This window comes from Anoplophora glabripennis, unplaced genomic scaffold (genome assembly GCF_000390285.2).
Source record: "Anoplophora glabripennis isolate ALB-LARVAE unplaced genomic scaffold, Agla_2.0 scaffold328, whole genome shotgun sequence".
NCBI classification, from domain to species: Eukaryota; Metazoa; Arthropoda; class Insecta; order Coleoptera; family Cerambycidae; genus Anoplophora; species Anoplophora glabripennis.
The window spans coordinates 262,141-286,589 of record NW_019416473.1 but is presented as its reverse complement, the minus strand read 5'-3'; the positions used below and the strand labels follow the sequence as shown (position 1 = coordinate 286,589).

Here is a 24,449-nt window from a genome sequence, read left to right as displayed (position 1 = left end):
TATTTTTATTTCCATATCATAAAAATAAATTTTATTAATAGTTCGTTAAAATGAGCCGTCGTTTCCTGAAATCGATTAAGGCATTTAGAAGTTATGATAATTTAAAAATTTCAAGATGGCGTCCTTCATACTGGCGTTGCTATGGTTATATAAACAAAATTTAGAAAAATCGATAACTTTCTGTAACCCTATAGCAGTTGCTCCCCCTAGCGGTGAAGTTACAAACTTGAAAATATTTTAAATCAATTTCTTTTGGCCGTATTTGTTAATAGATGTTTTCCCCATAAACGTAGCACGTCTAGTTTCTTATACCGCTCCGTACCGTTAATGGATCACCCTGTATATCTAATTCGGCATCTTGCAGAAAATTAACATCAAAACAATCTAGATGGATTTTGTTTTTTTTTTGGGACACCAGATGTATGCAAAACTTCCCATCGAGAATGACGTCTCGGTAATTTCTTTATTTTTGACATTGGGAAAAGTTCTATATATGGTATTTTGAAAGATTTAGTTCCACTGATAACACTTTGTTTAGTTTCTCTTCATTGTAATCTTTTTTTTTTCAAAATATGGAGTTATTAAATTTCTTGTGAGGAAAGATTCACTTTCCGCCCCAAATACAGGGCTGCCTGAAGTTATCTAGGTATTTCAAACTGAAATGTATATAATTTTTTTAAATACGTATTTGAATTTAACTGTTATCGTTTGATTACAATTTAATATTGCATTTGTAGATTGGAATATCGATAGTGTCGATATTAATTAAGTCTTATCTACAAAAAAAACTTCTAAAGCAAATACTCGTATATGATATATTTGTATTATAGAATTTAAAAATATAGGCTGCATCATTTACAAAAATATAATTTATCCCTAGAGGTCGCATATGCCATCGTTTAATTGTTCTTTTTTCAAAAATTTTTCTGAAAAACTTGGATAGGAAACCCTGTAGAGGGTTATTCACATATTTTTACGAAAGTAAAAAAGAAGGGCAAAATTTTATGTGAATAACCTTCACATGCTATACTTTTAATACTTATAACAATAAAGCAAATAAATCATATACTGAAAGTTGTAAAGTTATTTAATGGGATCAAAAATATTACCAAGTGTTTATAAAAAATAAGGAAAACCTTGACGAGTGGCACCTAAATTCTGGGTTTTTCCGACATTCACTGACGTTGCATAACCATACGTGATACCTATAAGATTGTATTATAATTTTCTAGAAAAAAAAAACCGACATTGTAAAACAATTTAACGGTGTTTCCTGGACAGAATCATATTTTTGAAAACTTCCTAAAGAAAAAACCTTTAATTAAACAACATGAAATTAACAATTAGACACATATGTATTTACCAGTAGTATTTTTATAGAGGAATGTATTTGTCGTGTATATATATTATATTTAATCAACAAACAATCCTTGTAATGCAGGATTATATAATGAAAATTCCCAGTGCGACACGTAAGAAAACATTATTTTATTCATATATTGCAAATATTTTTGTAGAGCCGACCCTGGCAAATCTTGTTTGTGAATATTTAATAATTATTTACTCTTAATATCCAGCAGTGGTAAAATAACCTTAGCCTTCATACAATGTGCCGAGTATATCTGCGTAAGCAACACCGGTTCAACATTTAGCAGAATATTTTCACTGGATGTATGTATTTCACAACCATGTGCATGTCTCTGTATGACGTGTGGAATTTTGCAAAGTCCGAATACTGTAAGTAAAAATATTACGTTGAGAAATTTGGATATGTTCCTTTTATAAACGTTAATTTTCAAAATATTATTAGGCTTGACGCACATTCGCAACTTTATTGAAACATTGGAAACAATCCTCGTCCATTTAAATAAAACCTAAATTTTGGCCTGAAAAATAATTACTTTGGTTATTAATCAGTTTAGGACGTTGATAGACAGCAGTGTCTAATCAAAATTTTTAGGTGTTTTGCGTCTCAATTATTTTACCTGGGTTTAATTTGATTTTCGCAATTGGCTTTTACGAGAACGATGTTTTTAGCCGATATAATTCCACGAGTAATCGTTCCCACCTCCCAGCTATGTTCTGTGCTTAGTTCAAGGTGAACGGTGTACACCCACTCCGGTGGACAGCGTTGCCAAATTCGGAAAGCTAAATTCTACATTTCCTTGCTATTTTTGATAACTAAGAGGATAATTAATTATAGAGGATGTCCCACACAGAAGTACATAGGGGATAAAAATAAGCAAAAAAAATATGCAAACTTTGCTTGGAATAGAATATATTCTACATATGGGCCTCCAATCAGAATCTTTTTTAAAATTCCTACAATTTGAAACATTTTTGGGATATTGACAAGAAATTATTGTGAGACACTTGCACATGCACAATGCTCAACACATTTCGAAAAAATTACATGGACAATGTCATTCAATAATAATTCACCATAAAACTTTGAACTGGTATGTTAAATTTTCAATGTACCAACATTTAGTTTTACTTTATTTTAAAAGAATTAAGTTAATTCAAGCTAATTCAAAAGAATAATTTCTAAAACGTCTCATCAAATGAAATCAAACAATGTTATTCGATACCAGAAGACTATCCTCACAGACAAGCTACTAACTGCTGATACAGTACGTTACAAATAATTATCCAAAATCAAAATTAAAGATGATGTCTCTAAATATAATTCAAAAAATAAATTTAAAAAAAAAATCATAGCTTTTGACATTGTCCGTTAAAAGTATCATCTTTTTCTTAAAGTTCGATTTTTATATATTTTTTTCTGTTAATATTTGTAACGAGAAGGGAAGCTGGCTGATAAAATAATCTTAAGAAATATGTGGAAACAAAAGATATCTTTGTAAGAGCTGTTTTTTATGTGAATAATCTTTGTCAAAGGTGATAGCAAGAATATTGGATGTTTCTTTGAGAGATTGTATTATTTAACGATTTCAGTAGGTATATCAAGTAGGTACATGTGTTTTTGAATTAATTATACAGGGTGGCCAAATGAAAACGAAACAGAGCCATTTTCAGGAACTGCGTCAAGATTGTAGAAAAACGCTCAGACCCGTCGATATTAGATTAAAGGGGGACATTCTTTGCTGGTATTTTTGACTCCGCCACTTTCACCCCCAAGCAAGAGTAAACATCAGCACAAAATATTTAAATGGTAATGGGGGTTGAGTAATATTTCTTTTGAAAGCTCTTACAATTCTCTGTACAGCAGACTTTAAATTTTATAATTCCGTCCAATACTTATTAAGAATTTTGATTTTAAAGTTGAAACTTATGTACAAACAATTAGTAACGGTAAAAATGACAGTCATTCGAGTTCAGTACGCCAATGGTATAAATTTAGTATTTCTTGCGTTTCATTGGTTTTTGGCGATTTGTTATCACTTTCGTAAAAAAAAACAATTGTAAAAAACAGAAATGAATGCTATACACACACAATGAACGTAAAATTAGTGGATTCCAAATTATTTTCTAGTATTATTTGGAAGCGTTGGTTGGTAGTTTATTTAATTGTGTTTTTGAAAATTAAACACTATGGTTTATTCCATTGCGGAAAGGGTAGATATCATTTCGCTTTACTTTATGAACAATAAATGTGCGAATAGAACAGCTCAGCTATTTAATGAACAACATCAAGATCGACATGTCAGGAGGAAGTATGTTCTAGAGTTAGTAAAAAAATTTCAAGAGACAGGGAACGTAGCCAATAAAAAACGAGAAATTGAAAAACCTATAGTTAATGAAGCTAGTGAAGTTGCAGTTTTGGGACAAGTTCATCTTGATCCTACATTAAGTACGAGGCAGCTGGCATCTGTGTCTGGGATCAATCGAACTAGCATACAAACCATTTTGAAGAAGAATAAATTCCATCCATACAAAATACATTTAGTCCAGGAACTTCATGAGGATGATTATGACCGCCGTTTGCAATTTTGCGAAATAATGAGTGAGCGAGCAGGGAACGATCCACAGTTCCTTTTTAACATCTGTTTTTCTGATGAATGCAGTTTTTTCTTGAACGGGACGGTAAATCGTCACAATTGCCGCTATTGGTCCGATTCAAACCCAAGAGTTTTTCACGAGGTGCATACACAGCAACCGGAAAAATTAAATGTATGGGCTGGAATTTTCGGTGACCGGCTGGTGGGTCCTTTTTTTCTACCTGGTAATTTGACTGGCCAAATGTATTTGCAATTACTGGAAGACGCTATTGACCCTGCCTTGACTGATATTATTGAAAATGTTCCAGAGTATGATGAAGATTATTTGACTTTTCAACAGGACGGTGCTCTTCCGCATTATGCGTTAATTGTCCGTGAGTATGTGGACCAACGTTTTCTACGGAATTGGATTGAAAGAAGAGGCAGCATTGAGTGGCCTCCACAATCACCGGATTTTTCGCCCCTTGGTTTCTTTTTGTGGGGATACCTAAAAAGTAAAATCTATAAAACACAGCCAGCTTCGCTGGAAGATTTGTGCCAAAGAATTGTCGACGAATGCCGTCGAATCATTCCGGAAATTCTTCGGAATGTGCGCGAACGTTTCGAACAATATCTTTATTCTTGTATGGAAGCGGGCGGTCATCAGTTTGAACATTTAATCAACTAAGTAGTAAGTAAGCAACTAAATATAATTTAAATATTAAAATGTAATTTTTTTTCAAAGTATTGGGCGGAATTATAAAATTTAAAGTCTGTTGTAAAGAGAATTGTAAGAGCTTTCAAAAGAAATATTACTCAACCCCCAATGCCATTTAAATATTTTGGGGTGATGCTTACCGTTGCTTGGGGGTGAAAGTGGCGGAGTCAAAAATACCAGCTAAGAATGTCCCCCTTTAATCTAAAATCTCAGTTCCTGAAAATGACTGTTTCGTTTTCATTTAGACATATCATGTTCATATTTCATTTTGGATAATTATTTGTTAGTAATTGTTTACCTGCTATTAGGGTAGTGTAATCCAATATTTGTTGAGGCGTGTAAATCATAGAGTATTTGTTCTCGCCATATCATCAGTTAGCATCTTGTCTGAAAGGTTGGTTTTTGAAAAAAATATCACTAATGTAAGTCACTATGCGGATAGATATGGATGAGCAGAAACGAATATCTTGTGGTATGAATTAGGCGTCAGTACTATTTATGCTACTTTCTAGAGCTATTTACAAAAAATTAATCAAAAGTTATAACGCAGTTTAAACTTTATAATACAATGATTATTATTCGTGATATTGTGATACTAGATATAACTAGATATAATAATTTTATTGCTAAAGAGAAATAAATTCGGCAGGTCGTCGATGCAGGTTTATCAACTTAATTCTTATAGAGTAAAGTACTTAAGTAATTATCTGTTATCAAAATAAATTTATCTCGGTTGTAACCTTAAAATATTGATACGTCTAGCTAGAATGAACGGAATTTGTGAAACTGTGTTTTTCAAACAAACAAAACGAATGAAATAAAGTTAATTCATTGTTTTGTGATGACATCAATCATGTAATTTTGTAGTTTGACTCATGTAGTGAAATTTTAGCAAAACGCGCTATAAAGTGATTAGTGAATTTTAGAAATAAAATAAAATCTAAAAAAATTACAGTTTAATAAGTTTTTACTAAGTTAAATTGCTTAAATCAATTGAACTTGTTGACCTAAATTGGTAAATGTTATTGTCTATATTAACTTTGTCAGTTTGGTACAATTTTCGTCTAATATATAAGCCACTCTGATTTTTCTAACCATATACCTTATAAAATAACTTATTTTACAAACATCTTATAGAAAATGCACACAATGGTATGTAGCTTAATTTATTTGAAGATATTAAAATCCTCATCACAAATTGTTTACACAAAGTGTCCGGAATTCAAGTTACTCAAGTGCTATTTTGCTTCAACAAAAAAATATGGCCCTTCAAAAAAAAACTGAAATTCGGTTTACAGGGGTTTCTTAGGCGGCTGAAAATGAGACAAATTTTGAGAAAACAGAAGTGTTTTGTGAAACCTCTTTTAATTTACTGTGAAAGAGGTATATTTGTTGCATGATAACAAAATGCATTCTTCCAGAGAAATATATTTGCTGCCACAATTTCAGCCAATTTGACGAAGCCCACATTTTCATAAAGACAGTGGGGGTCCTTTAACAAACGGATAACGCATTTAAATTAGAAGTCTTCAAATACTGTTACTTAAAGCATAACTGACAACTATGGCAGACAATTGAAATAGACTTTTCTTTGAAATGATGCACTTTAATAACGAGTAAACATTTTTTATAGTAACTGAAGTAACGCTACAAGACAATAAAGTCACTACCCATATGATAAAAAAAAACAAAAGATTGTTTCAGGTTCTCTTAACGACATCAACACTATAGGTAAGAATTAAAACTTTCCTATTCAAAATTTTAAAGAGATATCAAAAAAGTAACACAATTATCTGAGAAGGAATGGAATAAAAAAATTAGAGGCCCTTAACTTTTTAATGAAACAAAAGTAGTAACCCTATATCGTACTATATGCTTCAGATGTAAAGAATTCTCAGTTTTTTTTTAATAGTTATACATATATGTATTTTCTTCAGGTCATCTATAATTGGCAACATATAATTTACACATTCTGTGAAAAATTATCCAATATACAATCCCAGTTTTCACTAGTTGGAAAAGCCTCGGAAATCTGTGCTAAAAAATTTCATTATGTAAGGATAATTTAAGGAGCTGGAAATTATAAAATGTGAACCTACAAAATTCTGCGTAACATTGTTAATGTAAGTAAGCCATTACTGGATCTCTGAAATTAAATTAACTGTAGAAAATGGTCACCATATATACAGTGTAGGAAAGTACCGAGGGTCTATCAGAAGTTACGTGAGAGCGATAAAGTAAGCCAAAGAAATCCATGTGATAAACAAGGATGGCTATAATGAAGGCGTCTAATAGTCAACGCCCATTTCGCCCTTCCACAAATAAGAAGTGGATCTTATTTGCGGAAGGGCGAAACGGGCGGTGACTATGAGAGGCCTTCATTATAGCCATCCTTCTCTATCGCATGGATTTCTATGGCTTACTTTATCGCTCTCACGTAACTTCTGATAGACCATCGGTACTTTCCTACACTGTACATATGTCGGAGACACGTGCTGGTCATGGGGATTGGTATGCTCCATTGCCAATAATGAACGGGTGACCTGACATTAGTTATTACAAAATATGGGAGCAGTTACACAAGTTATAAAATGGGAACTAACGGTCCGCCACTATTAGCCCTAGCAACCTGTTCACTACTTTTCTGTTAAAACAATAATAATAATAATAAAAACCACACGGCTATGGTTGTTTCATCAATTGAATGATGCGGTTGCTTTCCGAGTTTTCAGTTTTGTTCCGTTCACAAGGGTGTTCCCTTGTGGGTTCCTCTATCCTATCAGTTTACTTTTTACCAGACATGACCATATAAGAAAGTGTTTACAAAAGTTAGAAAATAATGGTCTTTCACACACAGGCTAAAACTAAATACCTAAATACCTAAATACCTTCAACATTCCATCGACGTAATAGTTCCTCTAGTGGCTACGAAGTAGCGCCGGTGTTTATAAGTGGTTGCAAGAGTAATGCCGACATATACTACTGAGAGGAATGTACTCTGTGAATTAAATATGTTTTTTAAGTATAATAAAATACTACTGGCACAACAGAATGAGTCACAACAGGTAGTGTCAAACGTTAAATCAATCTCAAGACAATAATAGAGATGAATTGTTAAGATATAAGTATTATCAGTTATAAGAACTACTTAGGCAAATTTGGTACAAGAAACCGAATGTGAGTCATCGATTAAATAACACTTATGTTTATTTCAGTATTTGGGGCTAATATTTTGAGTATCGGTAATCAGATGATGATGATTATGAACAGTCTGTATTGTATTTTATAAGACGGATTAGTTAACTAAGTCCTAACTCAGAATATTGGCATTTATCTATAAGATTATAATCATTAGTGAAATACTGACAACAAAGTATTGGACCTAAAGCGTGAATAAAATGTGAAATACTTAACTAATATTAGACCTACGGTCTATTTTTCAGTGGACATGTGCAGCATCCTCCTAGCAATTTATAACTTGTTTTTACTTTTTTCGTAAACCTGAAATATGAGGTGAAAAAAATCAGGTCGATATCTTGAATATTAAGTGTGATAAATAATGATTAGTTCATCCAATATTTGTAACGACCACACCACTGGAATGGCTCGACGCGACGCCGACGCATATATGCGACCTTTGTGCCAAAAGAATCAGTTAAGGGTTGTTTTATTCAAATTTTTACTTAACTAAATATCGTACACTGAAAATAGTAAATAAGTAAAAAATACGCATCACTATATCACACAATACAAGTCAATTTTACTGAAAAATTATATTCCTGCAAATAAGGTTTAAAAATCACTCCTATGGTTGCAAATATGGAATCTGTAGGATTAATGTAACTGAACTATAAGATAAAGCACTTATCATGTAGTATACACACTTATACAGAGCCTTCAAAAATGTTTGCAAGCCACGTGACCTCCGAGCTCAGGCAACCCAACAATGCATGATTGGTATTGGTAACGAAAATTCCCCAAATTTTGGCGGCACCAATATTAATGATTCGTTTCCAATGAACAATGATAAACCTTTATGTCTATGCTCGAGATAATGGGATCGCTAGTTGGTTGAATGGAATCTCGTGAAAAATTACACCAATCATAGCCGTTGAAACAGGTATATTGTGTTTTAATGTAATCTTGATCTTATTGTTCTATTTCTACCGAAATTTATTTGCCAACGCGAAGGAAATTAAATTACTGGTTCCGTGGCTTGTAATCATTTATGAAGAACAATAGATGAACGGGACAAGTTACACGCCACTTATTCCCTTTCTGCATCACGTATGCGATTCGTTCTGAAGTTCTGATCAAACACTAAGTTGTCAAAATCTGTTTCCTCTTCCGAACAAATCACATATTGACGCTTGTCCCCTTCTATGGTCAACAATTCTATTTAACGTTTCGAAAAATCAATCTTTTTTTGACGTTTATTTTTTAATTACGTTCGTTAATTTATATTTATTTTGTTTATTTAGATACATATATCATATTGTACCCTTTCTCAGGTACAGACGTATTTAATAGAAATGACAAAACTCAGTTACGCCTTTACATGTTCTCATACATGGTGATTCAGACAAAACGTTTAAAGGAAGATAGGGGAGAATATGAATATGAGATAAAAAATAATAATAATTGCAGATAAAAACATTTTTCAAATCATTATCCGGCCCGCTGTTGACCGCTGACCCATAAAGGTTTATGGAGTGAATCTTGATCTACCGTAATATTCGGTCATTAACCTAGCTTTTAACATGTTTTTAATCCGTAGTGAATGACAACGAAAATAATTTTCACCATTTTACAATTGAATATGAGTTTTTAGTATTATGTTCAATTAATTATTCAGTTTGTAGTACGTATACCTAGTGACTTCTTGCTTATTGCTGCTACCTACCAATTTAGGCATGGCTAAAAAAACACTCGCTCATTTGTCCATAGCAATTTGTTAATAAAATTGGGATCTGCAGCACTTTGATTTTGAAATCAATTACAAAGTTCAAGACGACAATCAGCTGTTTCGCTTCAACGGTCGAACGCTTTGTAATCCGCCGGCCGACACGTTCCCTGTTGATTATTTCTTTATTTTTTAAAAGGTCAAGTAATTTTTTTTCGATCTTTATTTGACCTTCCGAATACATGGTTAAAACTAATAATATTAGACTGAATGACCCTGTATACGGTAGTATATATCTAGCAAAAAATAGCAATAATCAGTTATGTTCATTATGTAAGAAAGGGAACGATATGATGTACGCGAGATCAATGAAGTATGTGGACTAGCCACTAATATGTGGTATGACGTCACAACATGGCTTCTTGTGTTTTCCCGCGCTACGTTTTAATTATTACTAGTTGAAAACTAACTTTTGAATATGAATTTTTTAAAATATGTTAAATTAACCAGTTGTGTCATTTCCACTTAGAGACTAGATTGGATAATTTGACTTTCTTTTTATAAATTTCTAAATAATGATTTATTTAAGAGTTATTTACGTCTGAAAAATATAATACTAGATATTGAATTTGTGAAAATATTCATGCATTCGATGGTGGAACTTTTGTCATGTTATTGAAGAAAATGTCATTAACACAAAAGAGAATCCAGCTAAATTATAAAAATGTTATACAGTAAGACCACAATAATACAGAAGAAGTATTTTGACCATAGACCACCTAGACTGGCTGTATCTAATTCCAACGGGTACGAGTGAATGCAAATTGCGGGGAAGTGGAGTGTGCGAGGTAATCTGACCGCGCATACTTTGGACAGGTCCGAATTAAGCAATATTTTTACACTTATGACAAAGATTCATTTTTCCAGTTTGGAATTCAGAAAATAATATATTTTAATGTCTTGCTTATATTAGATAAACCTACAAAATAATTTAAATATACAGTGTAGGAAAGTACAGATAGTCTATCAGAAGTTACGTGAGAGCGATAAAGTAAGCCATAGAAATCCATGTGATAGACAAGGATGGCTATAATGAAGGCGTCTAATAGTCAACGCCCATTTCGCCCTTCCACAAATAAGAAGTGGATCTTATGATTTTGACTATAAAATTATTATTGAAATTCAGCTCCACTTTTCCAACAGTAAATAAAATTATCGTTAATTAACACGAAAACCCTAATCCAGTTAAAAAATTTAAATAACGCATATAGGTGTTGTGATTTGATCACGAAAAGATTTTATTATCAGTAAGACGCGCGGTTATCAGTTTTATCAGTTTTATCATTAGTTCCCAACAATTTACGGTCTATCTTTTAACACGGAGTATTTTTTAAATCGGAGCTAATAAAAGACGTGTGTTATAGGCGGTACAGTGTAAATAGTATCGCTGTTGCTGTTATTAGTGAAACAATTGGAATACAAAAAAAAATGCGATCTCAGAATTGTAATCAAGGTACTGCTCATGTTATTTACTGTATTTCTGCTATTATAAACTGAACTATCCCGGATCAAGGTCAAGGGTTTATAAATAAACGTTTGGGTTCGACGTTTGGATTCCATCAAAATGTTTAATTTGTTTTTATTATTGTTTATTTATTTTCTTTTGCCGTGCCCTCTAACGTGTCCTAGGGTGTTATGCAATGAAATGAAATAGCTAAAATACTGATTACTAAATCGCATAATACAGGCAATAATATACGGTCTATAAAATTGGTAAAAACAGGTGTTGTTGCCTTTGGCCAAAACAATTTTCTGTGTCTTAATTATGATGACGGCATTCTCGATTGCTTTTAACATGGATAATAAAATTTTTATTCTCTTCGTATTCGCTGTATTACCTAATGATTTCTTCCAGTTTGTGCCACTAATATTACAAGGTTGAAAATATTTATAAAAAAGATGTATATGAAGTAAATATCAAGATACCTAGTTGTTTTTTAAAATATTTTTTAATCTAAAATATCAATCATCTTGTTTTCAAAGGATTAATAAACTACGTTTAGTTTATAAAACATTGACATCTATAAAATTTTTAATTTAATAACTCAATTTTTATACTATACAAGGTGTTCCATAGTGTAACATTTTGGAAACAGACTCACAATCAGGTCTAAGACTAAAAAACTAACCAGTGGTTGGCCGACTTTATTCTTCTGAAGTTACAAGCTTATCAAATTATGAAGAGTAATTAAACTGATTCAAATTTGTAAACCAAATAAAACTAAACCTATCTGGAAATACAGTGCTCTAGATTTTCTTCTCTGGGGATATATAAGATTTAGTTTATGAAACCGACAGTCACTTCCTGCACAACAGTGATATTTTAATTAAGAGGAACACAACGGAAGACCTCCGTAAACAAATTTTAGGATTTCAATTTAGATTTCTTCACCATATAACGTATATGACGTAATACTTACATATATATAATTTCAGGTAAAAATTTGCCCTAACCCAAAATTTAAAGTTGTTTTTTTTTTCAGCGCCTGTGATATTAAAACAACAAGCTCGTATAGAGAGGTTGAGAATAGAACTGAAAACTGAAAAAGCCAAATTGGTGATTATGAAGCAAGAAATTGCTGATTTAGAGAAAAATAGACTAAAAAGGGAACGCACGATTGACGCTGAAGTGGAGAAGCAACTTTTGATGGAAATCAAACATCTCAGATGTCAATGTGAACAACTGGCTCTAGCAGATAAGGGTGGTAAGTTTAATTTAGAAATAGAACCTAAAGCCAAACACCTATTCTTTAACACAAGATATAATTCCAAATAAAATTCGGTACCTACATTTCGTTAGATAGAAATAAGTTGCAGTAATCTCATACAACTGTAGTATTTCTCTTTTATACAGTGGTGGAGATGCATGAGATAATTAAGTTTAAAAAGTACTCGTCATTTTTAGAAAAATGTTTTCTTGTGATAAATTAGATTTCGAAAAATACCTACTATAGATTTTTAAATTCTGTTGATAGGTACATGAAAGCAATTAAAATATAAGGCAATAGATTGTAAGAAAAGTAGAGCTAGGTCTATCTTATGTCATATTTAAGAACTTGAAGAATTTGAGTTAATAAAGAAATATGTTCATTCCTAACCCGAAGTCAATTGAGTTTAGCGACAACATTCTTATCAATAATTTATCATCTTATTTTAATCGATATAATATCAACATAATTTGAATGCATTCCATATGATACTTACGATTTTCGAAGCACGTGTTTTTTTTTAATAAGCTTGAAAACATATGGCCAATTTTGTCGCAAAGTAAAAATTTTTCTAAAATAGCATTTCAAATATCACAAAAAAACATATTGTTTGTGTACCTTGAGGGTTGCTTTCGCTGTACAGCATAAATAAAACGCTTTCTCAACGGTACAAATGTACAAGTATTTTTATTGAAAACTAAACTTGTGGAAAAAGAGGTGTTGTCGGTTCGAATTTTTGCTGGAGAGTCCCTCTTGGCTGGAGTCGCTCGCAGAAGTACCTGGATTTTGGCGCCAATCTGCCGAGGTCGTCTTCCGGAAACCTGGTGCGTCCGGGCGGCGCCGGCGTCTCGCTGGCACTCTTGATGTTGTACTTAAAAATGGGTCACATGCGAACATGTGTACCCACAACCTCATAATCCTTCATAAAGAAATATTTTTCCAAAAAAGTTACGAACAAGTTTTTTAGATAAAATAAACAATCAGTTAACTTTGCATCTCTGCCGATGTGGAAAAAAAAAACTGTTTTTCTATGCCGAATTACATTTGGATCTTGTAAGTCGTTTTGCAGTTACTCACTTAAAAAAATATTTGTTTTTGGCAGTATCAATAAAACTGTAATTTAATTGAGTTTTTAATTCTTGTCAAGCTAAAAAGAAAAAGATATTTTAAATAAAAAAGTAACAAAAGTATGTCACATAAATAGATAATTACAGATAACTACTTTTTATGTCACTTGATTTCTTTTGGGCTCATATTTTAAAATCGTTTTGTATATGTATTTCATTAGTAAAAAACTACAGTAGAAGAAAAAAATAGTGCCTAACTTACCTGCCTTTGTGCAGAAGAAAATATAAACCAGATAGATTCATATTTGTTAATATCACATTTCATGCATTTTGAGATGAAATATTCAAATTATCAACAAAGTGTATTATCTATTTCCTATCAGGATTCTGCTTATTCCCTCAGAGTGAGCATAAATGTATTTATTTTTGTACGTAATAAAGATAAATGTATTATAGTTATGAGATAACTTATCTTTGGTAGATGTAAATGTCATAACTAAATATAAATTTACACAAAAAAGCTAAAACCCAATTCACAAGAAAAATGTGGTAAAATTAGATTACCTACTTTGTGATGATTTATGACATTCATTAAGATAAACAGTGGTTATTCAATATGTCTAACATTAAAAAAAAAACAAAAAGTTTGAGTCTTCTAATTTTATTTGTTTTTTGTCACATTTTAATATATTTTTTACATTATTCAAACATTGGCTGCTTTGGGCACTTTGTTTTGTGTAACTCGTTCAATTTATCAGTAACCGCAAAATTTTATTATACAGGGTGTTAATTAAGTATGTACAATAAATTCAACAGACAATTATTTGAGTGATTTTAAGACAAAAAGACCATATAAACATTGGTCCGCAGATGCTTCGTTTTCAAGAAACTTTTGTAAAAAAATAATTTACTATTTCGTAAATATCTTAAACACCCTTTACCCAATTTTGTAGTAATTTTGCAGTGTTACTTATAGTGTTAAGAGGCTAATTTAATCCTAACTTGATTAGATTTGTTAAATCCAGTGGCGTCCCGAGCAGAACCTTAACGAATATCCGGTTTTATAAAAAGTTTTTTGTTAAAAAAATTCATTTATGTTTTAAATTGTTTAAATACACACCAAAACAATACGCTTACACATGTTGGCTTAAACACATAAACATCGTTCTTTTGAACAATAAACTTTTAAGGCTTGTCTATACAAAGCAGCGTCTATGCAAAATAAGTAGTGCTTGTTTTCTGGTACACTTACAACTTTTTAAGTACAGGCTCTGAAAATTTATTAGCCCAAAGAACGATGTTTACAAGGTATAAGCCGTTGTGTTGAAGTATCTTGTTTTGTAGCTTATTTCTTTTTTTATCAAACAAAATTTATTTTATACAAAATCATGCCTTCTCTACCAAAATATAATATTTTATAGTTATTTTTGAGACTTGGTTCAATTTCCTATACTCGTTAAACCACAAGCAAGCTGAATTCGCTTTCCCCGCCTAAATCGCTTTTCTGTGGTTTTACGAGTATTGAGCTCGCTTTCCTCCGTCTATCTGAGGTTTAACTCATTTATCTGTGGTTTTACGAGTATTGAACTCGCTTTTCCTCGCCTATCTGCGGTTTAACTACGATCAATTCACTAGGGAGTTTTTGCATATCGGTTTTAAGAATACCGTAAACGATAAAGTCACGTGAGAGGGCATTGCGCATGTGCGACAGTTACCGTTGGCGTTTATCGTTACGTTATTCCGATATCCAACCCAGATTACGGTATTAGTTTACCGTGCATTTAGGATAGTAATTTTGTGTACGAATAATAATCCATCCATTTTTCTTTCACTTGCCGACTGCCTTTTACCGCAAAAGTATCAAATGAAAGCATAACCGTCAGAATTGAGGTTAGGACACGCTTTACCATTGCGAATAAACGACACGATATGCAAAAACTGGAAGCATTCAGTACACGCTATTTGTCAATACGGTATTCAGTCACGTGTTTTTAACGTTTATCGTATTCGTAAATAGGGAGATTTTAGGCCACCTAAAATGTATGGAACGTTATTCGTTAAACGTAATACTGATCATGCGCAGTTAATGAAAAATAAGGGCCCAAATATTTCGTTAATTCAGTTTTTATACCAGGATTTACCTTGACAATTCCGTTAACCGTAAACGTAACATATAACCTGTATTATTAATATTATTCAAGGCATAGAACCTCACTTTTATGTTATCGATACACGCTACCACTTTAATTACATCAAGTATTTGATTACATGTACATATTATGGCTGCTCTGGAAAATAATATTGAAATAGTAATTAGACGTAAAAATTTGGCGTTGCCAAGTTATATACTTTATTGAGAAAATTTTGTCGGATATCTTATATATAAAACGTAATATACAACCTACAGTCGCAAACAGAAAGCGTGTACTTATAATGTATGTATAGAATATATTAATTAATAATTAACAAAATTAATAAGCATATCTTCCCTGTAAATAAGATAACTGTTACATTTGGCAATGGTGTGTATACCGGTACGCGTATTAGCGTAATTCCAACTTAAATTAGGGACAACGTTATCGGTTATTAAAGTTATCGTTTATTTTCGAACTACTGCGCATGATCAGTATAACGGATAACGTTTAACGTTGTTCAAATAAGTGGCTTAAAATCTCCCTAATATCTTATGCAAAAACTCCCTATTGTCAGTATTGTCACAAAATAACGCCAATACCTGCAAAGCAGAACATTTGCCACTGTTTTGAACATGATTATTAAAAATTAACATTTTTTTAGAGGAAGAGTTCTATCAAAACATATACACAGGTCAGCAAGGACCTTTGACCGCAGACGTGCCAATAGTGCGAACGAGGCAACCCACCAGAAGAAGACTGTACTACCAGGGACCCACATTGCTCCCCCATCCGGAAATAGAGGGCCCCAAGTGGAATTGCGGTGTATGTACATTCCTGAACCATCCAGATTTGGATAAATGTGAGCAGTGCGAAATGCCCCGAATAGTACACGGTACGAAACACGAGGCTTTTAACCGTAACCTCAGTTTTGACACCATCCGAATGCTTAACAATAACAACTTTGACTTTAATCAAGCAGCTAGATCTCTGAGCTACAGTGTTCCTAATAACGTCAGTAATAACATTAGCAATGCCGGCTTGTCGCTAACTAGACCCCTAGGATTTGTTTTGGACCATTCCGGGCATCCCTTGAGTTTGCCCGGGCATGTAGTTAATAGCCATTCGGCCCCCAATAGATTAAATGAATACCTAGGAAATGCTAATCAAAATTTAATTAGCAATACAGTGATTAATAGACAAACACACCGATAAATAATAGTTACTTTTTAAATAGAGTTCTAAACAATTATACTGTCTCAGTCTCTATTCTGTAGAGATTACGTTGACAGAAAACTTGTGTATTTGTGGATTTCTATTATATCTAGGGATCACAAATGGACAATTGGAGCGGTGAAATGTTGCTCATTCACGAATAAAAATTAGTAAAATTACATAAGACCGTAACGATGTTCAGGGTATGAAACATAACCCTGATCATCTAAATTTGGAATTGATATATTTATAAAGGTAAAATACTATAAATGATTAAGTGCTTATGTAACAGTTTTGTACTAGATAGAGAGTTTATTATTTTTATTATAGATTGTTTTTGAACACATGTTTACAAAACAAATATGATATATAGGGTGTTTGTAAATAAGTGCGAAATATTTTAGGTGTGGTTGCTGAAGTTACTTTGTAAAAAAAAGTTCATATAAACATAGGTTGAAATATGCTTTTTTCCGAGATACAGTTTAAATTTTATTTTTTTATTTCTTCTTTTTAATTATTTGTGACATAAAGATATTAACTCGAAATTTGAAAAACGCTTTGGAGGGATAAATGTGCATTTAAACAAAACCTACAATAAAATATGTTTTATTTTTTTCCCAAAAAACGGTGCATCCTACGAAAAAAATTGAAGAGACCAATTTCATTCAAAATTGATTGTGGATTTCTAAAAAAATATCAAAACGGGAAAAAGTCAGTGGTGTACCATTTTTTTACACCCCAAAAAAATGCACATTTATCCTTCCAACGCGTTAAATTTCAAGTCAATATCTTTACAACTCTTTGAAATAATTAATAAAAATAAATAGAAAATTAAAATTTAAACACTGTATCTCGGAAACGAATAAGCATATTTCGATCTACGTTTATATGAACTTTTTTTACAAAATAACTTCAGCAACCACTCCCTAAAATATTTCGCACTTATTTACAAACACCCTGTATAAAAAAAATACCTACAATATGAAACTGAAATATGGTAATATAAACACTTACAGCATACTTTCTTATAAGACTAGAACTATGCCTTATTATGATAATAAAAATATGAATAGTCCAAAGTATTCCATAGTTTTAAACGTAGACATATTTCCAAAAAACAGATTTTTGATGACAATATTTTACAGTCATTTGTAATAAAAATTAAAAAGCAATAATTAACAGGTTTTGAAATTATATTTTGATAAAACTTTTTATAAATTGACACAAATATAAAATTTCCTTAAAAAAAATGTCTGTGATAACAAAAATAAAAGAAATTAAACCCAATTTGTATAAATATGCATCAAAAGATTTCCAACAGGAAACAAGCTAGATTCTATTTGTTATTTTCAAGCTAGGAGTCTCATTTGTATTAAGCTGCCTACAGCTAACAAATTGTGAATCTGCAAATTAATCTTAGAATCTGGCAGACCTTAAATTATTTACAAATGAAAATTAAATTTACATGGATTTATACTATGTATGTGTTGTTGAGTTTGTTTTAAATAAACGTTACCAAATTAACCTTATATTTTTTATTTTTGTAGTTTCTGCGTCTCCAGGAGATAATATTCACATTCATGTTACACCCAGATTATCAAGACGTAAGATATTGTTTGCTCAATGTTGTGATTCCGTGTTTTCCCTTTTACTAAAACCGTGATATCATAAATTGCCATTGTCATTAACATTGCATGTGTTTTTTTTTCTTTTTAGACTAGGCGGCATCTGTTTTGGTTTAGGTGAATCGTATATCCACGGAGATTTTTGGCTTTTTGGCTTTCAAATATCACTAGAACTGAAATTTTTTCTAATTCAAATATTATTTGTTGTTTAAAATATAAGCAAATGAGAAATTAACTCATTATACTACTAATTTTCGACATATTTTAAAAATAATTGTTTTTAGACAATTTTAGAATATTTAAATAAATTTGTTTTTGATCTTTGATAAACAGTATATAAGTTTATGCACTTACCTCTGATACAATAAAAATATAAAGTTGATAATTAAAGGAAGTTTAAAGATAGATAATTATCGTACTGTTGAAAGACCAATATTTATTAACGATAGGCATTTGAAAATACGCTAATTGTTTTTTTTTAAATCGCGAGACATCAATTTAAAAAAGATCAAAATCGGACCTCTAGAAGCTGATTGTGAGATATTAATTTTTAAGCGCGTCACGGTTTTGAACTCGCCGATTCAATTTCGAGCGGGCCGAAGCGGCCGCGCTCCCTGCTTCCCCCACCACCACCACCTGTACGATTTTCTTGAATTTCTCAATTGCATAAATAACTTTAAACACGTTTTAAAGAAGGTTGCCAATGAAGAAAAGTATTGCAAACTTAGACCTGGTAAGTACTCGGAATACCAAAGGTACCTAGTTTTCGAAAAATTTTCCCGGATGTCCCAGTACGTTTAGGTAAATGACGGTTAACTTTGATCGGCTATAACTACGTAACTAATTGACCAATCGATCTGTTTTTTTTTTAAAGAAGCGTGTTCCCAAGAACATTTAAAACCATTCTTAAAAAATTTGATTTGATTGAATATTCACAAAGTTATTCTAATTGTTTATAAGTACAAAAATTCGACCAATGTTTAAACAAGCGCCAGAGCTCTCCTAATTGACGGATTCGAATTTTCAAAAAGCGTTTGAAAGCTTGAGACCCATTCTATATCTGATTAAATTTTCAAGTATCTAAGGGCCTTGGTTTTTGCTGTGCAAAATTTTGAAATTTTGCAAATTTTTTCTCAAAATTTGGATTGCAAAATTATTATGCAAAATCTATCAAACTTATTTTGATGAAATTTGGTGTGATGATTCTACATAACATGAAGTTTTCTTGAGCCAGGTATGAAGGTGCTATACCCAATTTAAAGGCCCCAAAAAAATTCTCCAAAGAGTAATGCTTTTTAACCCCATTTTTGGCGATTTCTTCGATTTTTACAATAATAATCATGATTCGTTCGATTTGTAACTAGTCATATTTTGTACAAAATTTAATTACAAACATTTTTTTCCTCTTCCATTTTCGCCTAAAATCAACTCTTGAAAAGATACATAAATAAATATGACATTTTTCGAATTTTTTGAACATATTGTGCCGTCAAAAGTTAAGCCCGTTTTTTTTATGCGTATAGAAAAATTTTCATTTCTAGTGATATTTGAAAGCCAAAAAGCCAAAAATCTCCGTGGATATACGATTCACCCAAATATGATGGACTTTTTGAAACAGATACTGTCTGGACTATTTGCAAATTGCAAAAATAGTAATGAAAAGTTAAAGTTAAACTGTAATTTAATTAGAATCTCACTTTTTTTTTTCATTATTAATGAGTGAATGATATACAGGGTGTTTCATAATGATGTACAAATATTTTTAGGAGGTGTTTAGAAAGTAATCTTAGGGGAGGTACTTCAAATATATTTTTTTCATTTGAGCCTCCCCTTAGAAAATATTCAAATCTAAAAATGGCCAAAAAAATTGTCATACTATTTTTTTTCAAGAAAACGGTTAAACTTAGAAATTTGAATTTTGGCACGTTAACAACTAGTTGAATGGTAAATGTATTGGAAGTACCCCCACTAAAATTATTTTTTAAGCCCCTGCTTAAAATATTTGCACATCATTATGAAACACCCTGTATAACAAAATATATACCATTTTTTAAGCAAAATTGTTAAAAAAGTATCCACTTTAGTTTCAATAGGCAAAAATCCTGAAGAATAAAAAAAGCTACTTAAATCTAAGAAATTGAATTATAATTAATTTTAATTTATTCAGCTCAAAATGTAAATTTCTTCAAATTACTAAGAATTTTTGCATGCAACGTGAAATTCTTGTTCAAAAGGTACGTATAATGCTGTTCTTTTATTTTTTTCTTTGCTATAATCTTAACGCAAGTTTTTATTTCAACGTTTTACATACTTAACAGGTTTTGTAACTAACAAAAATGATGTGATTAGATAATAAATGAACATAAAAAACAATGTTATCAGTAAAAGTATTATCATATATTCAACAATTTGGTATTTAGAAAGTCTTAATCGAGGGTTAAGTGATGGGTAGGACCATTATTCAGCGGATTTGCATCGAAATAAAAGAGTATCAAAATAGATACAATTACTTATTTGTAAATTACGAATGCAAAATAGTTATGTGTAGTGAAAATGAATATATAAAAAAAGAATATACAAATGCAGCGTTAATAGCTGTGCAAATAAAGTGGCAACGATGACAGCACATTTCACAGATTGCCAGTTGTTGAACAGAAATTGTCACTTTTACTTTGTGAGGAAAACCATAAATGTCAGTAGATTTTATACACAAATGAGGAGTTGCACTTCATTTGTTTTCTCCGAAGATGTTCCGTAAAACATCAAATAATTTACATTCATCACCCGTACTCCTTCCTCGTACTGTCAATGTTCTTCGCCTGCATACTTAATTAAATTGTTCACATTAATTAAAAAACTCATACTGCCTAACACTATAGACATCAGTTCGAAGTACTTTGAATGTATTGTTTTGATACTCATTTTATTTCGACGCAAATCCGATGAGTACCGCTACCCTCGCTTATATGTTCATATTTCTTTGAGTATTTCAAAAATGAATCGCCTTGTAACAAAACTGAGAAAAATTGGTGTAATTTACAATTTAGTCATATTCCAAAACATAATATATAGGGTCTTCAGAAGCATCTTTAAGCAAAAATAAAGCAAGTCCAGTTACCTCGGCACATTCCATCTTTAAATGGTGAGCCTCCACATTTACTGAGTACTTGGAGTCTTCCAGAGACTAAATTCCAGAGTTAAATCTTACCTTTTTGCTAAATCAGGATTTATTAAATATTTTTTATGATTTACAGATAAACTGGTATTTACTTGAAAATTATCGTCTACGAGATGCAGATCTCTGAATTATGTTATAAATCCACATTAACAGGACAATGACTTGTTATAAAAAAAAATAAAAAATCTTTGAAGGCGCTTAACTTTTTAAGAAAGCAAAATATTAACTTAAATCGATTTATTTTCGCCTAAGGAATCACCCTTATATGCTTATAAGTATGGAACATTCGTTTCTGAATACCTTGTATATACCAAAGCAATAGTCAACGGTATATCCATAGCTCTTGAAATAATTTTTCTCATCTGGTTCAAGCTACTTTATATTCAAGTTGTTCAGTCGTAAAACATTAGCATACTGACTTTTGTTCAGATTAGTATGACTGCATTTGCATTTAGAAACTAATCCCAAAACTAGTTTCTATATCTGCAAGTCATGAGTTGGTCAAGTCCACTGGTAATAGTTTAAAATAATTATGTAGCAAACATTCAAAAGTGGAAATATGTGATAAATTTCTTATACGAGGTGTATCACAACTGATCTCAAAAATTTTAACCATGTAAAAAAAATTATAATAAAAGTCCAACACAAAACAAGGCAAAAATAATTAAAGATTACAATAATTGAAGACTAGAAAAATTAGTACTCTTCTATATCTATCAGAATTACCATATTATTACTTTCTACAGGAGCTATTCAATTTTGTATATTGACTTGCAAGCATGTCAAGTCCAATTTCGTTACACCAGCTCTCCATTTATGCCACTTTCCTATTGTTTCAAGAGACGGACATATCAACAACTGTTGTGATGCATTCTCGTAATTCGTCAATATTTTGTACTTTAGTATGATATACTTCATTTTTGAAATATTTTTACAAAAAATCTGGAGGATTTAGACCTGTGGTGGCCAATCCAGTTCAATCCAACATATCTCTTTGTATCTGATTTAAAAATTAACAAACATGAAAATGTGGGGGTGAACTATTGTGTAAAAGCCACATTCATAATCACACCGATAATGACACACCTTCCAGAAGAATAGGCAAATGGTGATGAAGAAATATTGGTGATCATCCATTCTATTTGACATGATGAACGGCATTTATTAACAAGAGAAACGATGCTGGAAGTGGTCCCCAACTGTAGCGTGAGAATTCTCAAAGGCCCAAACGTGCATATTATGAAGATTAGTTATTCAATTATATAATAATATAAAAATCGCTTCATCCTTAACCGCAAGTCATCTGTTGTAAATTGGGCAGTTTGATCATCATTTTGCAAGAACCATTTGTCTTAAGAGACAGTCTGTATGCAGTAGTGCTTAATGGTACTTTCAGGTCATTACAGACAGAAATAAAACTTATACTGGCAGTCTTATGACAGCGCCTGCTATTTTTTCCATTTTTTCACGTATTTTAAGCAGTTTTTATCTTACATACCAGGTTATTCTACCTTATAATTTTGAATTATTGTAACTAATAATTTTTTTCTCGTTTTCTGTTGTATTTTTAAGAAGTCAACTTCTTAGTTAAATTTGTACAGCAGGTTAAAATTTTCCGAATAAGTTGTGTAAGCACCTATATTCTAGAATTTAATATTTTACTGAATTGATATTATTTAATATACTTTTTTTGTTTTTCAGGAATAACACACTCTTGGGTATTATAAGTAGAAGGAATATAAACTGATAGAAAATTCTTGAACTGCTGAATTTTATATTTTATTTATAAATTTGTTAAGTCATTATAATTGCTCACACTACTGTGTACAGGCCAAACTTTTATTCTTAAGAAATTGATTGTAAATATATTTTCTTTAATTTATAATAAAAGAGAAAAGTGCTTATTTTGATAGAAAATTAGTATTTTATACATATGAAGAAAAATCCTACGTTTGTAGGGAGATCGTTATATTTTTTATTAGGTGTTAATTTAGAAAAATTGTTGACAGGTTGATTAGAGAAATTTAATATTAAAACACATATTCCAATTGGCTGATTAAAACATTGCATTAACTGTTTTAAAATATATTTTTTAAATAAAAGTTATAAAATAAAATATTCCTCCTTAAGGTTGCTGTACCGTTATGCATTATTCAAGAAAATGTACACAAATAAACCTTGAGTGCTTCTTTAAGGACCTTGTTGCTTTATTTATTACACAATTTCCTTTTACAACCCAAACGATGGAATTGTACATCACTAGAAGTTATTTTCGATTACAGAGGGTTTGATTTTTCTGGTGCTTTTTTAAACATTCATTTAAGCATAAAAAACATCTCCATTATCCATTTAATTCATTTCAAATAGAAAAATAGTAATTACAGACCTCAGAAGTTTAAAATTTTCAATCACAGATATCTAGATTTATTAAAAAAAAAGATCATTTAACCTGGTTGATACCTACATCGGGTGTCCGTTAAATAATGGATAACCTTTTAACCATGGATGGGTGATCCTAAGGTCGTTCAGAGAATCGACTTTTGTCTTAGTACAAAGTCCCTTCGTTTTTCAGTTATTTAGTTTTTTTTTTTTTCAAAATTTCCGCCATAGGTTACTTTATTGGTCACTATTCGGCCACAAGAGAACATATTATCTTTCAATTATTTAATTTATTTAAAAATTACAGTAAATGTTCAAATTGTCTGCTGCCTTCCCTGATGCAGGCTCTGCACCTTCTTATATGAATGCCCTTCGGAGCTTTCGTTTGTATCTTCGCTGACTAACGTAAAATTTAAGTTGAAGATTTTTTTAAACAGGAACTACTATTGCTAGTTAAAAATTCTGATAAGCATCTGATAATGACACAATTCAAGAATATTACGCAAAATAACTGAAAGATAAT

The 24,449-nt window shown here is 31.3% G+C and overlaps 1 protein-coding gene across 3 annotated transcripts in view; it reads left to right on the top strand.

Moving 5' to 3' along the window:
- The window catches only part of LOC108905346 (TGF-beta-activated kinase 1 and MAP3K7-binding protein 2), a 91,051-nt gene extending 67,310 nt beyond the window's left edge, over positions 1-23,741 (top strand). For 2 of the 3 annotated variants that reach the window (XM_018708173.1, XM_018708171.1), the window contains exons 3-4: positions 12,106-12,327; positions 16,194-17,132. In XM_018708173.1, coding sequence (XP_018563689.1) covers positions 12,106-12,327; positions 16,194-16,744 — 773 coding nt within the window. In that variant the 3' untranslated portion in view covers positions 16,745-17,132. Of the gene's footprint in view, positions 1-12,105; positions 12,328-16,193; positions 17,133-18,291; positions 18,349-23,248 lie in introns of those variants that run through there. The other variant, XM_018708175.1, reaches the window with a different exon arrangement.
- The last annotated feature ends 708 nt before the right edge of the window (positions 23,742-24,449 follow it).